At 41.3% G+C, this 15,262-nt stretch overlaps 1 protein-coding gene across 1 annotated transcript in view; it reads left to right on the top strand.

The window, feature by feature from the left end:
- The first annotated feature begins 5,417 nt into the window (after positions 1 to 5,417).
- rps6ka4 (ribosomal protein S6 kinase, polypeptide 4) overlaps positions 5,418 to 15,262 on the top strand; it is a 34,680-nt gene continuing 24,835 nt past the window's right edge. The window contains exons 1-8 of the mRNA XM_079508264.1: positions 5,418 to 6,187; positions 7,982 to 8,053; positions 9,069 to 9,136; positions 9,251 to 9,401; positions 9,855 to 9,970; positions 11,671 to 11,778; positions 12,865 to 12,945; positions 14,587 to 14,690. Of these exons, the coding sequence (XP_079364390.1) occupies positions 6,082 to 6,187; positions 7,982 to 8,053; positions 9,069 to 9,136; positions 9,251 to 9,401; positions 9,855 to 9,970; positions 11,671 to 11,778; positions 12,865 to 12,945; positions 14,587 to 14,690 (806 nt within the window). The 5' untranslated portion in view covers positions 5,418 to 6,081. The remainder of the gene's footprint in view (positions 6,188 to 7,981; positions 8,054 to 9,068; positions 9,137 to 9,250; positions 9,402 to 9,854; positions 9,971 to 11,670; positions 11,779 to 12,864; positions 12,946 to 14,586; positions 14,691 to 15,262) is intronic.

The raw sequence follows: 15,262 nt of genomic DNA, 5'->3' as shown, positions 1-15,262 counted from the left end.
CTTGAATGGCCTGACTCTGAGTAGGCTTGAATGGCGCTAACGCTAAGTATAGGCTAAAGTGGACATTGCCACGTTCGCTTGAACTCACTTCACACAGCGACCCTACTTCGTTGTAACATTTCTACTTCCTAAATGAATGTTACTTCCTAACTCAAAGTTAACTTATGTTAGGGGCTAAGAGGTTCTGGCTGTAGTTAACACTCGCCCACACCCGGCAGAACACTTGGAAAGAACAGACTACAGCCCTTAATATTAAAGGTATATTCAGTGATTTCACTTAATTCAAATATCACTTCTTTTTTTGTTTTGTTGTGATAATCCTCCCTACTATAGAGTGTGCTGACCCATATAAGGAGTTCCTCCCTGTCCCCAGTTAACCCCTGTGTGTCAAAAAAACGTAGGATTCGTTTTTGGCTATAGGTGGCCCAGCCTTCATCCAGTGCCGTTCGTGTTACGTCCCAATAGGGACAGAATCAGAAATAATCTCCCCTAGTCTCTGTACCCCCAAGATGTCAAACATTGCAGAGTAGGTTAAAGTGGACAGAAATACATGGTTCCGACCGCTCTGAGGTCGCTGGATTTTTGGGTCTGACGTTGCCCGATTTGTGGGTTGACAGTTCCAAGGTCGCCAGATTTGATTTGATTCATTATATCTGAGAATGTGTTTGGCAGCTGCATTCTGAATGAGCTGGACCTGCTTAATAGATTTGTTTGTATGACTTATAAAGACATCACATCCTTACAGTAGTATATTGGAGATAAAAGGATATTTTTCAAAGTCTTGTTGTGACAAGATCTTTAAGATGATAATGGGATGCTTTTGTTATTGACTTCAAAGTCAGGGAATCAAGGTGAATATAAGGCCTAATATGCCTGATTTATACAGGTTGTGCATTTTGTCGCATACCGTAAATTACTGATCAACATGCTCACAACAACGTGAGCTTGTATTTTAAGCTCACGTTGAGCTATTTTAAGTACCATTCAGATTTTCCTTTCAGCCTTTTTTCGTTGGCACCAGACAATTGACCCAGTTGTTTATTTTGTTTCCTTTGTCCGATTTTCCTTTTTTAGAAACACAATTAAAAGCATTATACAAGCTATTAATACTACAATGTCTAACAAAAAATGCAATCATACAAAAGGAACTTCATATAAATATAATCTAATAATTTTGAGGCCATTGACTACAAAACATTTGAGGAAACAATGTGACATCAAGTCCACCTTCTGTCTTAGTGCCCAAGCTTCCTATAAATAGATTTCAACTCTCTCTGGCAACATATTTATTGTATAGTTAATAGTTCTGTCCTATCAGGCATTTCTAGGCTCTGGAAACCATCTCTTAAAAAAAAGTGAATATGATTCCATAGTAACAACTACATACTTATATATTGATTGATTGATTGATTGAAATATTTATTAACAGTACAATTCAAGCACAACTCAATACAAAGACTGTTAACTGTGAGTGGACGACCCAATAAAGCATTACACTTGTTCACAAGAGGGTCCACCTTGTTCAATTCATCAAAACATTTAGAGACGTACAAATATACACTTCTATAAAGCCAAAGAGCAGAACAGGAATTCATCATAAAGGAGGTAAAAAGAGAAAAGAAATATACAGTGAGGGGAAAAGGGGTGGATGGGTCAGGGGGGGAGATTCAGATTTTACGGGGGCCAGTTTCGAATTGCAGCCGTCCGTAGGTGCCCTTTGAGAGCGGATTTGAAGGAGTCAAGGGATTCGCATGTCTTAATGACTGTTGGTAGGGCGTTCCACATTTTGGTGGCATAGGTAGCGAAAAGAATTTAGTCCCTTGTTTGTGCCGAATCTGGGTTGCACAGGGTTTGTTGCACTCCCTCTGGTGTTGTGGGTGTGGACTTCGTTAACATTAAGGAAGTATTTGGACAGGTACATGGGTATCTTGGGTATCTTGGGTATCGAATATTGTGGACCAGACCCATTGCAAGATGCTGTACTCTGTCTTCGACCCTAAGCCATTCCAGCCTGTCAAAGTGGGCAATAATATAATCTCCCTTAGTAAAATTATTGACAACGTTGACTTCCAACAATTTAGCAAATTCTTAACATGCTCACGTGATTTTGATACATTCCAAGCTGGACTTCACCCCTATCAGCAATGAGACTGCTCTTACAACGGTTTGGCAAAATTCAGTCCTAGTGTTATTGGATCTATAGTGCAGCATTTTTTGACCATACAATATTGCTGAATCGACTGGAAAAGTGGGTTTTGGCACGATCATTAATTAGTTTGAATCTTATCTTTCGACTCCCTTGGCAACTACACTGTGAAACACCATTACATGTAGAATTCCTCAAAGTTAAATCCTCTGACCTCTATTCAATCTTTTCCTATTAGTGTGTGTGTGTGTGTGTGTGTGTGTGTGTGTGTGTGTGTGTGTGTGTGTGTGTGTGTGTGTGTGTGTGTGTGTGTGTGTGTGCGCGCGCGTGCGTGCGTGCGTGCGTGCGTGCGTGTGTGTGTATATAATTATTTCTCTTGCAGCTAGTAACTACGTCCCATTGCATTTATTGGTGGACATTTCAGGGCCTGGTGGTGGAGTTTTTCCACTCTATTAACAGTGGCCATTTGGCCAATAGTTTCTGCACAATATTAATGTTTCAGTCTAGACTACATTTTCGAGTCTCGCTCTACAGATTCTGCTGGTACTTTGCCATCCATCATTCACTTCTTTGGATTTTCACAGATGTAACATTTCTCCACGTTGCTTTTTTGCTTACTATAAATGGTTTTAGCCCTACGGTGCGTCGGTGCAATAACATCAATAACATTTACAATTTCAGAAATTGTGGCCCTGGGACAGATTGTGGCTGATAGAACGGAAATCAAATGTGATTAGTTTGAAGTGTGGGTCGGATACATTTTGTTTAATCTATTTCTCATCGAAACAGGAATGGGGAATGTGACAGTCACTGACATAGAATGTTTTGTGTTGATGGTAGTGAGAGGCCAGCAAAACACATATTAAAGGGTCACAGCTTCGGAGCAGTCACAAATACCATCTCTGCAGCAGCAAAGGACCCCGAGGACATCAGTTGTTGTTTTCTGACATTGATATCAGCAGTACTGGAGGGACAAACTGTACTTAACACTGCGTGTCAGATTGTGTGTGTGTGTGTGTGTGTGCGCGAGCGCACGTGTGCTCAAGGCTCAAGGCTAGCTAACATAGTGTGGATGAGTTTGATGACATAATTTGCCAGTTTTTCCATCTTATTTGTGATTTCCAAGTGACGAGAGGTGGGTGTGGACATATTGGTGTGGATGAGGGGTGAGGGTGACCTGGAGGAATGGAGAGGCCCAGAGTCATCCAGCTAGGGGTGACATTGTGGTTGACGTGCGCCAGTATAGCTAAGCCCCTCCCCAAACTGCTATGGTCCAATCACAGCTAAGCATAACATGGGTTAGACAAACCTCTCCACCAATAGTGTTCCTATATGATAAAACATTGTTTTAAAAAGAGAAATTCCACGCACATATTTTTCCAGTGCATATGGCAGGCCTTTTTGACGGATTTGGAAGAGATTTTGAAGGTCTGGTTCCAAAAATGAATGAGTATTTAATGTGTAAAATCCATGATATTTACATTGGAATGAATGAGCCTGGCTGGAAAGTGTCCAAGTGGGAGTGTCTAAGTGGGAGAGGCCGGGTCTTAGCTAAAGGTGAATTCTGGTGCATGCTGAGATTGTTGCTCAGTGAGAGTATCATAAGTAGTAGAAACGCCACATGTCCGTGTTGTTGTTGTTTCTCTGTGAATATCGTGTGTCCGAGTGAGACACACACACATAAACCATACATTTTGAACGAAGGCAGAGAGCGATGTGTGATGTGTCTTTGGCCACTGACCGTGTTTTGTCTGTGCTCGGCAGGTTGTGTGGCCTGGGCACTGTGTAATGGGTCCGTCGCAGAGAGAGAGAGAGAGAGAGAGAGAGAGAGAGAGAGAGAGAGAGAGAATAGCTAGAGGAAGTATAGCAAGGATAGACGAGAGAGGTAGGGAAACTACAGGGAGAGGGAGCGTTTCGTGCTGAGTGCAGTTCTAGGAAAGCCCCACTGTGATTGGCCAGCAGTCGCAGACCCACAAATCTGGGTTGAAAACGCAGAGGTAAAGTCAGTGATGTTATGTAGCACAGTCGTAAACTACTAAACTGCACTTTTGCATACTCCGCATACGTCACGGTCTATGACCTGGCCAACCGAACCGCGCACAATTGTTTTTGAGTTGATTCGTTGATATGTAAGGGCAAACATGCATCTCGATTATTCGATTAGCCTACATGAGCAAGATTAAGTCTGTTATTGTTTAGAAATATCGGTTTCAATATTTTTTTTTAAATTGCCCAGCCCTAATCATAATCACAATGCCTGTCCTGGTGGAGGGGGGGGGGGGGGGGGGGGGGGGCAGATAGGCAATATAGAAAGTGGTCTGTTAGTCCCATTCCACTCTGAAAATGTGTTTGTGCCACCAGAACAGATCCATGTAGTGTAGTGACTGAGTAATTTTTAAGTGGCAGTTGTAGAGAGCACTATTTGTATTCAACCCACTGGTAGTGGTCCACTGTAAGTGATTGCATTTCTGAACACACACACACACACACAGAGTACACACAGTACACACACACACACACACACACACACACACACACACACACACACACACACACACACACACACACACACACACACACACACACACGAAACCCAATACTCATGTGCAGGCACATGCACGCAGGCAGAGAAGCACACACACACACACACACACACACACACACACACACGAAACCCAATACTCATGTGCGATTCTGATTCACCTCTGACACTAAACATCTCTGCTGGTAAACACTACACAGCCTGCAGGTGTAGAATCTACTACTACTACGTGACTGAAGTATGAAGTAACTATAGGTAAGGTGAGGTCACTTCAGTGCAAGGGATGTTTTGCTTTGGGGCGTGTTGCAGTAGGAGAGACTCTTGTGTGATGCAATGCAACAGATGTGAGGCTTGCGAACATGGCTGCAACCTCAGTGTGGTGCAATCTAAAGGAGGAAGTGCAAGAGAGGTCACGAATCAGACTCTATGCAAGGTCCCTTGAATAAAATGGATACAAAATTAAGACAGAACAGAGAAAATGACTTATGTGGAAGACGCCTTAAAGGTAAAAAATATGGATGCCAGGTTCAAAGTGGTAAACAAGGACAGTGTGGTCCAGTGGGAACCCCTAGGGTTCCTTGATGGGGTTCCAAATGTAACTCTGAGCAAGTCCTCCAGCCTCCAGTAGATGGCGGTAATGCGTCATTAAGGACATGTTAAGGACGCAAAGTGCCCTAAAAACACCCAAAACTACACTTCCGCTTGTTGTCGTTAGTGACGTCACTGTCATATCCTCTCGGTTGCTAGCTAGCATCAGCTCGTAGGTAATCATGTAACATGTCTTGTGTAATCGTAGCGTTAATCTGGCACAGTGTTTGATAACAACATGGACTTTTGATAACATAATAACAATTAAGTCACGCACCGCCTGGCCGGACGTTCATATCTAGTAGTTTGAGGGGATACCGCGGCATGCTGGCAGCAGGGAAGGAAAATATTGGCTTCACAGTAAGCTGCTAATGCTAACATTAGCAACTTGGTTTGTAAAAAGAAGCATTAACTTGTTTGTTTCTCTTCTAAGACAAAGTGAAAGTAACGTTACCTGGGCGTTAGTGTTCAAATAACGTTAACACGGCTGATAGATTTCCGGCCATTATTATTAAGAATATTAATATTATTATTGCGTGTGAGCCAGTCAGAGCCACCCAGCCCTGCTGGAGGTGATACAAAGCTTAATAATACAACTAACTGTCCAGTCGTCAGGATGTCACAGGCACATGAACTAAAAACCACTACACTGTGTCCAAAACACCAACAGATCAGTGTGAGGCTCCTATAATGACACAAGACTCCGCTAGCGTTCAGGGCTCATAACTTTTTATCGGAGCACTTTGTGAAAGCACAGCGAAAACCCCGCAGGCTCTGTACCTGTAGTTCTTCATAATAGTTCAATATGTCTGGGGACGCTTCGGATTCTAGTAGCAGCAGCAGCGATGAGTCCGATTCTACACCGAGGAGCTCCGCTGCAGCCTGCACTGTCAAACACAACATCACCAACGGTAAGGTTTATATATTGTATGTACATTGATCATAACAGCAGTGGTTCTCAAACGTTTACAAGGAAAGGACCCCCACCCCCATAATCCACACTCAGAGTTGCATATTTGGACCCCCCCCCCCCAGGCACACTGAGGGTCCCTATATTTCAATTTATAGGGCCACTGGGCCACAGTGTACTTTATTATGCAATGAAGCCATTTTTTGTTTTGTTTTATGGTAATCTCTAGGACGGTTACGGTAGGACGCCATATATACTGAAATCTTGAGGGTGTAACCCTTCCAAATAGCCATTTGGTTGCATTTCTGCACTCAGAGTTACAGACCTGTAAGGTTAATGGACCCCTGTGGTTCCCTTCACCCCACTTTGAGAACCAACATGACAAAAGGGTCCTCTGATCATTGTGAGAGACAATAAACAAACATACGACCAAATGGCCCTGTATCAGGCAAAGACATTAACAACTTAGCATCTGTATAAATCGAACATGATACTGTCACTGACTGTGTAGTATCATATGTGTGCTTGTTAAAATAACTGATCTACAGAAACATGTGCATCACAGCGCATTCTTGTACATCCGCATCCGTTCTGTTTGGCAAGCAACACCCTTGTGATATGAATATTTAGTTAAAGGGCTTAAGAGCTTATCGTGGTGGACTAGACATATCATGATTTCTCAGTATGGGGTTTGGCAGTGGTTCATAAACACATGAACCCTGGCGTCCCTACTTTGGGTCATTAATAGGTGAAAACATTTTTCTCCATTTTTCACAGTAGTTCATCATTGTATGCCTTGGATTGAGTACAGTAGACGACAATGGAAACAAGCCCCCCGTCCCGTGGCTTTTTGTGTTAACTGTACTGCTTTGCTTTTTTCAAATTTCAAAAATTTCGAAAGTATTCAATCAATCTCATAGCAGAGCTTAGTATATACTTGTTGCACAATGCACACACATGGCTTACATTTGATCTTTAGCTGTAGTCACACTTACTTACTGACTGTAACCCATTATAACTATAGGACATAACACAACATTCCTGTCTAAATAATGTGTTGCTATTAAGTTAACCCCTCACCCTGACAGTGTACAAATGGAACCAAATGGCATTAGACCAGCGTTACAGACTTGAGAGCCAGACTGTTCAAGAAGGTTATGATGCACAATCAAGTAGGCCTTTATTACCAAGTTTACATTTGGGATTAAACTCGAGTCCTGAGTTCTACACGAGGTAACAACCCCATTTTTTTCCTGCCAAGCTGGGGCGGTTCTTGTATTCTTGTATTTGCTTTACTGAGGATAATATTAGAAAGTTTAGGGTTAGGCATAGTTTTACTGAGGTTAAGTTTAGGAATAGAGTTGGCACCGTTTTACTGAGTTTACGTTTAGGAATACCAGATAGAGACCGCTCTGAGTTCGCCAGATTTGCGCCTGGGGCGATTGTTTTGGTATTCCTGCATGACTCTCTATTTATAAATAAGATAGGAGGAACCTCTGTCTTTCACTCTCACCTTGAACATGTGAATTGCTGTGACATTGGTAGCACATGGAAGAGCTGTTGAAATCATGGGTCATGCCCAAGCAGACACTATTGACATTGTGATGCTTGACCGGAGCCAGCCAGTCACCTAAATTAAATTGTATTTCTCAAATTCTGTGGCATGCATAGTGCTGCATAAAAAAAGTCTGTATACCACCGTTTTCTGTGTTTTAAAAGGCTTTAATATACTGTATGTATGTATGCATTTGTGTAGTTATTTTTAACGTGCTGTGCATTTTTTTCCTGTCATTAGCCAACCTCACAGGTCACACAGAGAAGGTTGGAGTGGAGAACTTTGAGCTTCTTAAAGTGTTGGGCACTGGAGGTAAGAGTCCCCATCACGTGAACCCCTTTTGGATAGATCTATGTTTATGGATGTAACCAGTAACCACACAAATTACAGGAACCACCTGAGGACAGGGGGACAGATGGCCGTGGGACAAAATTGGACACTTGAAAAAAGAGAGCTTATTTTTTCTTTGTGTAATTAATGTATTTTATTCACAAATATCTAAAACTGACATTCATTTCATGACCATAACATAAATCTTGTAAGTCAAACACTGCCTATTTGTTCAAACCTAGACCTTTCCTCTAGTCACTTGTGTATACTTCCCGTTTCACTCCAAATTTATGACAACACCACCTGGTATTGCCTACGGCAATTCGTTAATTTCATGAATAAGAACTTGTAACTAATGTTACTAGACCTAAAATTAGCCTTACTTCAAACACTGCCTTTCATTCCCCCTAAGATATATTGAATATAAGCTCAAGTAGTGTTTATTTTACAAAGTAATTGAAGTAACCCTAAGCAGTGAGTTGAACTAACTATATACGAAGCACTGAAACACACATGTAGGTCGCAAAACCAAGACGCCAAGAATTATTTTCCTCAAAGCAGTGCAAAGTGCACAACTTCTGTGTTGAACTGAAATATTGCTCTGTATAATTATCTTTAACCTCGCTCCATCTGTCCATCACTTTTGTCTGAAATAACATCTCAAAAAGTACCCGCTGGTTTGCAATATGCTGTGAACCATCATGTTGCCCAGTGGATGGCCCCCTATTCACCTTAGGCCAAAATGTTCAATTGCACTCATATCTCAAAATTGAATGGGCAGATTTTGATGAAATTATATCCGCTCCGCAAGGATGAACCCTACTGATTTTGATGACCCCATGGCCTTTCCATGACCCTTGTTTAAGCCAAAATCTGTACTTGTCTTGCACACAAGATCACTGGGTCACTTAGTGGGGGTGGTTGTTGTTTTATTTTGGCTGTTATTTTACAGTTTTAAGTAAGTGAAAAGTGTTTATTAAAGTCTTTATTTCTTTAGCTTACGGAAAGGTGTTTCTGGTGAAGAAGAACACTGGTCACGATGAAGGCCAGCTATATGCTATGAAGGTGGGTGTCACGAGCACTTTTTCTCTTTTCAGGAAGTGAAAGTGTCCTGTTTGCCATGTTGTGTTGAGCAATGCAAACCGATGGCAGATTTATAGTGTATAATTTCACCCTCAGGTGCTGAAGAAAGCAGCTATCGTTCAGAAAGCGAAGACAACGGAACACACTCGCACTGAGAGACAGGTGCTGGAGCACATCCGCCAGTCTCCCTTCCTGGTTACCCTCCACTATGCGTTTCAAACGCAGAGTAAACTACACCTTATCCTGGGTGAGACACCGACATGACACTTTCTAACATTAACCACTTACACCCTATATACTTAGTTGACTAGTGTCCACCAGGGCTCTATACCCCCCCCCCACGCTACACCAAATCTCTTCACCAAAAATAGCAGAACTACAGGCTCACAAAGTGTCACAATTTTAGATTTCAAAACATTCATTCATGCCTAAAATAGGTACAATAGGGTGCGTGTGGTTAAAAAAATACACTCAAATTGCAATTTACACCCCGGTCCATTGATTCACAACCTCACCGTTTCTGTAAGAATAAAAAAATCTGCACACTGCAGTATTGCTGCTCCCAAATGCAAGTTTACTTTGGTAACATTTGGAGCCACCAGCCTCTTGTTTTTTGATCCAGCACCCAGCCTGGTAGGTGCATGTGTGTTTTAGCTGTTCAACAGCTTCTCTCTCAAAATTGTTTGTGTTTTGCATCTAGACTATGTGAGTGGTGGTGAGATGTTCACCCATCTATACCAACGAGATCATTTCACAGAGGATGAGGTGCGGATTTATATCGGGGAAATCATCCTGGCGTTGGAGCACTTGCATAAGGTGAGCATCATCGGTCTTCTCTCGTCTTCTCCACTTGAGCTTTATTGTGTACTTAGAAATATTGAAAATCGCCACCTATCTACAAGCTCCACAAGCTTGAAGATCGGCCATTTAAAATTAGTTTGAAAGGATTTGACTTTTGCTATAATGACATGCCCAAGATAAGGGTTGATTACTAAGCAATATACGGTAAATCGATTAGTTTGATCAACTGTTGCACCCCTATTCTGCGTTGAAGAATTGTTGGCAGTAATGTAAATTCTAAGGGGCTAAATACAAAACACTGGCTTGGTCCTATAACCTAACACTCTTCCACCGGTTGGGAACCGGTTCAGTTCTTTTTGGTTCTTAGTCCATGAGCCAGACCTCCAAAATTGGCACATTAATTATGAATTGAGTGGGAAAAACCATACCTATATTAAATTGTTTATAGGATCAATTTAAGTAAAATAATATATAACCCTTCCACAGTAGTAGCTTTTTCATATTTTCTATTTTTTATATAATGCCTAATTTGCATATTTAAATGAACAATTTTAGAGAATTTGTAATACAATAAATCATTGTCTTCATGTAAGTAATCAACTGGCGAAGTTTCATGGTGATAACTATTAATTACCGATTCACCTATCCCGTATCTGTATCACGGTAAAAAATAACAAAATGTGTGAAATATGAAAAAGCTACTACTGTGGAGGGGTTATCATTCATATATTATATTATTTACTTATATTGACCCTAGATAACTTTCTTGTGACCACTGCGCTCTGACTTTTGGGGCGTTACCTGCTTAAATCAACATTGTAGAATAGGTGAAGCGCATACCAAGAATATACTTTCAAAAGATGTATTCTCCACGTCACAGGACAGATGTTTCGGATATCCAGCCTTCATCAGTGTGAGGAGTTGTCAGTATGTCAAGCCTCTTTTAAAGGAGTGGTGACCATGTGCAGGTGCACATCATAGTATATTGACCCTATAAACAATTTAATATGGTTTTGCACACTCAATTTTGACAGGAGCTTCCTACACTCTGCTTTAACAATATGGAACAGCCTTCCCCCTGCGGTTGTTGGAGATATCACATCTAGTGTTCATGCCTTCAAGAAGAGGCTGAACAAACACCTCGATATGTGACTGTAATACCACAAAGCTCAAGGACTTTTAATCATCCGACATTCAGTTTCTATTTACCCCTGACTGAGTAGCTGCAGATCACTGATAGGCTCTTTGAATATTTTTTTCTCAAATGTTTTTCTCAAAGCTTGTATCTGCCTAAGCTTAATAGAAATAATAAAAAATAAATTAATAATTAACGTTCCAATTTTGGAGCTCTGGCTCATAGACTAACAACCAAAAATAACCGGTTTGAACCGGTTCCCAACAGGTGGAAAAAGGGGCCTAAGTGGCTACTGAAAACCTTATTTAAAGTGCTTTCCCAAAGTTCCGGATCTTCCGAATCCCAATTTATTCAATTAGTAAAATCAACACAGCATTGACATTTATTTTGAAAGTGTTGAACCAGGTTTATTTTATTTATTTTTATTTTTGTAACTAGTGAAGTAACAATACTATTATATCATGGTAGACTAACTGCACAACTCAAAACTCTACCAAAGTGTCATTATAATTTTAAACTGTCTCCGTTTAAATTTGACCATGTCGACAATGTATGTAACTTTATTTACTGTTGGACCCAGCTGGGAATTGTTTACAGAGACATCAAACTGGAAAACATCCTGCTAGACAGCGAAGGACATGTGGTATTGACTGATTTCGGGCTCAGCAAAGAATTTCTGGAAGAGGAGGTATGTAAGCAAGCACCGAGACCAGTGATTCTCAACCATACATTTTTTATCTAAATCCTCAGTGTTAAGTTAACTCTTGAGAAGTGGAAATAAAATGACAGTGGATAGTATAGTGTAACCAAAAAGACCTGTAACCAGTGTCCTAGACAAACCAGTGTCCTAGACACAAACATAAGGTTGTGTGTGCGTGCGCATGCATGTGCTCAAGTGTGTGTTGGCATGTGTATAATGAAAGATGCACGGTGGCACAGTCGGTAGTGCTGTCGCCTAGCTAGAAGGTTTGATTCCCGCCGGGGATGCTGTGGGTGCTGGGGGCGTGTTCTCGCCTCCGCGTCATCAGTGCCCATACCCTAGGTGGGGTTGGCGAAAGGGCCTTTCTGTGTGAAGTTTGCATGTTCTCCCCGTGTCCCCTAGGGTAGGTAGGTACCCTCACAAAAAACATGCAATAATCCTGGTCTCTAAACTGCCTCCCCCTGGCCAGCCGGGGCACCTAATGGAGGGGAAAAGGAACTGGTTGGAATAACGTGTTCCTTCCACACACTACGTTCCAACCGGGGAAACTCCCCCCTGTCAGGTGAAAAGCAGCTTGGACGCTCATGCATTGAAGGAAGCAGTCCGGTGCTATCCCCATGTTGGTGGAGGGAGTGTAGAGCCCAGTGTAGAGCCCAGTGTAGAGCCCAGGATTACATTAGATAATTGACACTGGGTGAAAAAATGGGTTACAAAATCGTGGGACCAAAATTTAGATAAAAAAGAAGAAGAAAAAAGACATCTATCCATGTCTGGTTCAAAGGAATACATTGTAATCTAGAGCAGAAATATCTGCACAGTGCACACCAAATAGCTCCTGTTTTGAGGAGGACTAAATTCCTAAGAAAATGCCTGCTTTGTGAAGATGGAAGAGAGAGTAGAGATGGCAATGAGCCAACAAAAAATCTTGATGAAGAGCCTGTATTGCTCGGAACGTCACTGACTGCATTTAATCTGCACAACACATAGGAACTATGTGTTGTGCAGATCCTTTTGGTATGTATGTGTACAGCAACCTTCAGTACATTGATCCAGTTGACCTCTTTCTCCATGCAGAAGGGAAGAACCTATTCTTTCTGTGGAACCATCGAGTACATGGCTCCTGAGATCATCAGAGGAAAGTCAGGCCACGGCAAGGTAAAAACAATTATGAATAAATAATGGATCTGGAAGTAATGCGGCCGTCTTGGAATCAAAAGCTTTAGCCCAGGCTAATTTGCACCCCCTGTCCCTGGTTAGGATTTTCCACTTAAAATTATGTTATAATTATATAACATCATTAGCAAAAATGCCTTAGGTAAAGTGAGCACATAATAAGTAGTGACATTCATATTCATACAATAATTACATCACATTAATACAGTCAGCTTGTTGCATTTGTATGTATGTATCACATACCGTAAATGTGCAAACGTTTATGTTCACTAATTCATGGCAATATAATATGTGCAAATGAAAAAGTATGCACACCCAAAATATACAATCCCATGTGCTAAAAAGAGGACTCAATTTAAAATAGAAAATAGTCTGCACTCTGCACATTGGAAAAGTTGATTTACTGTATTGGATTACCACCAAGGTGACCTAGCTCTTCCTCGGACCTGATATCAACTTTGGGAGCATGATCCAGTATGCAGACTCTATTTTATGTTTTAATGTGATTATGCATATTTTTCTGCACGGGGTTGACACTAAGGTCTCAGAGGCACTTGCCTGGCGGGTACAGCTTCTCCAAAGTGAGTGATACCCACTAGAGGGAGAAACCATGATCTGGTTCCTCCCAATTTTTGGGGGGAATTCCCTCACTGACACCATCCATTAAGTATGTGAAACACTGGTTTCTTTCAAAACTGGCCTGAATAAACATCTATCAGGAGACCGCAAGCTAAATGTGTTTTACGTTTTATGTATTTCTCCACGGAGGGCTGCATTACTGTATTTTAACACATCTAGGGAATGATGCAGCCATGCTTAACTCAAGCATACGCCAGCCCGTAGAGTTAAACAGTTGCAAAGGTTTTTCTACTGGGAAAGAAGGCGTGAATGAGTTGAAATTGAAACAATGTGAGCTTGTAGATAAGCTGTTTTCTCCAGAGGGAGAGAGAGACGGAGAGATAGAGAGAGAGGGAACAAACATTCAAGTGTTCATGTGTAGACAGATATCTCGTGTTATGTTTATAGCAAACTAAAGATGGTTGCGTCTCCACTCAAATGTGCACTTGACGGTTGAGCAACCCAAAAGCAAACTCCACTTGTCCTAAAGTTTTATTTACCTGCCATGGGCACTCAGGCAACTGTTAGTGTCAACCTCCATGCGTATAGTCTGAGTATTTACTGTACAGTTAATATTTATGTTTTGTGTGTCTTGTCCTCCATCTTTCTTACTCTGTATTTTAGTATCTGTGTGCAATTTGCCAGCAAACGTGTTGTACATTGTGCTACAATAGAATGATGAACACATAGCAGTGGAATAGACGTATTTCAATATCAACAGACAAAAACAGAATGGATAAATCTCAAACTCTAAAATGGAAGAGAACGGGACACATAGCGGATTTGCAATATTTTCATCTTTGCTGTATCAGCAGCAAATATGGATTAATATTCTGTATAAGCAAACACATGAATTTATAGTTACATACGATGCACCAAAATATTACATACTGTATCATAGTATTTTTGTTGGCAGTCACTTTGTCCTCTTTCCTGTATCCTTTTTCTTTTCTTTTTTTTTTACCTCGTCTGACTTTAAAGTTTGATCAATTAATCTCTTCTCAGTCAGTAGATTGGTGGAGCCTGGGGATCCTGATGTTTGAGCTTCTGACAGGAGCATCACCGTTTACTCTGGAGGGAGAGAGCAACTCCCAGAATGAAGTGTCCAAGTGAGTGCTGCAGTCTTGATGGACTACCCCAATGATTCTCAACCTTTTTATTTTAAGGACCTCCCCCCACAGTTTGATGTGCATTAGTACACAGACCGCCCATTTCATATGATTTCTTTATCTCTGGAACACCCAGTGTAACGCCCAAGTCCCTATACTTGGGTGATACTGGCTGCCGAGGAAGTTCAGACGTGTGATCAAAATAACTGATGTCCAAAAGTGTCCGTTGAGTAGAAGTTAAATTATATTTATTATAGTGCTCAAAGTCCTCTACTTTGTCATATAAAACAAACATAACATAAATCATCAAACGCACAGGATACAGATCACCAGCCCTCATGAACACAGTCAAAAACTGGTTTACCTCTGCCACTGGCAACACCTGATACTAATTAGGGCCAGGGTTAAATACCCTCCCTCCCTGTAACCATGGCAACCTAGATTGGCAACTTGAATGAACCATGGAAAACAATATGGTGGCTCAAATGGCTCTTACACACCCACCCCTAATTGCTACTGGCATACAAGAAAGAGCAATTTTAAAAAACAAAAAATACAAAAGAGCCATAAAT

This window comes from Electrona antarctica, assembly GCF_951216825.1.
Source record: "Electrona antarctica genome assembly, chromosome: 8".
Lineage (NCBI taxonomy): Eukaryota > Metazoa > Chordata > Actinopteri > Myctophiformes > Myctophidae > Electrona > Electrona antarctica.
Note: the sequence above shows the minus strand (reverse complement) of the source record. Positions and strands in the feature narration are given on the sequence as shown.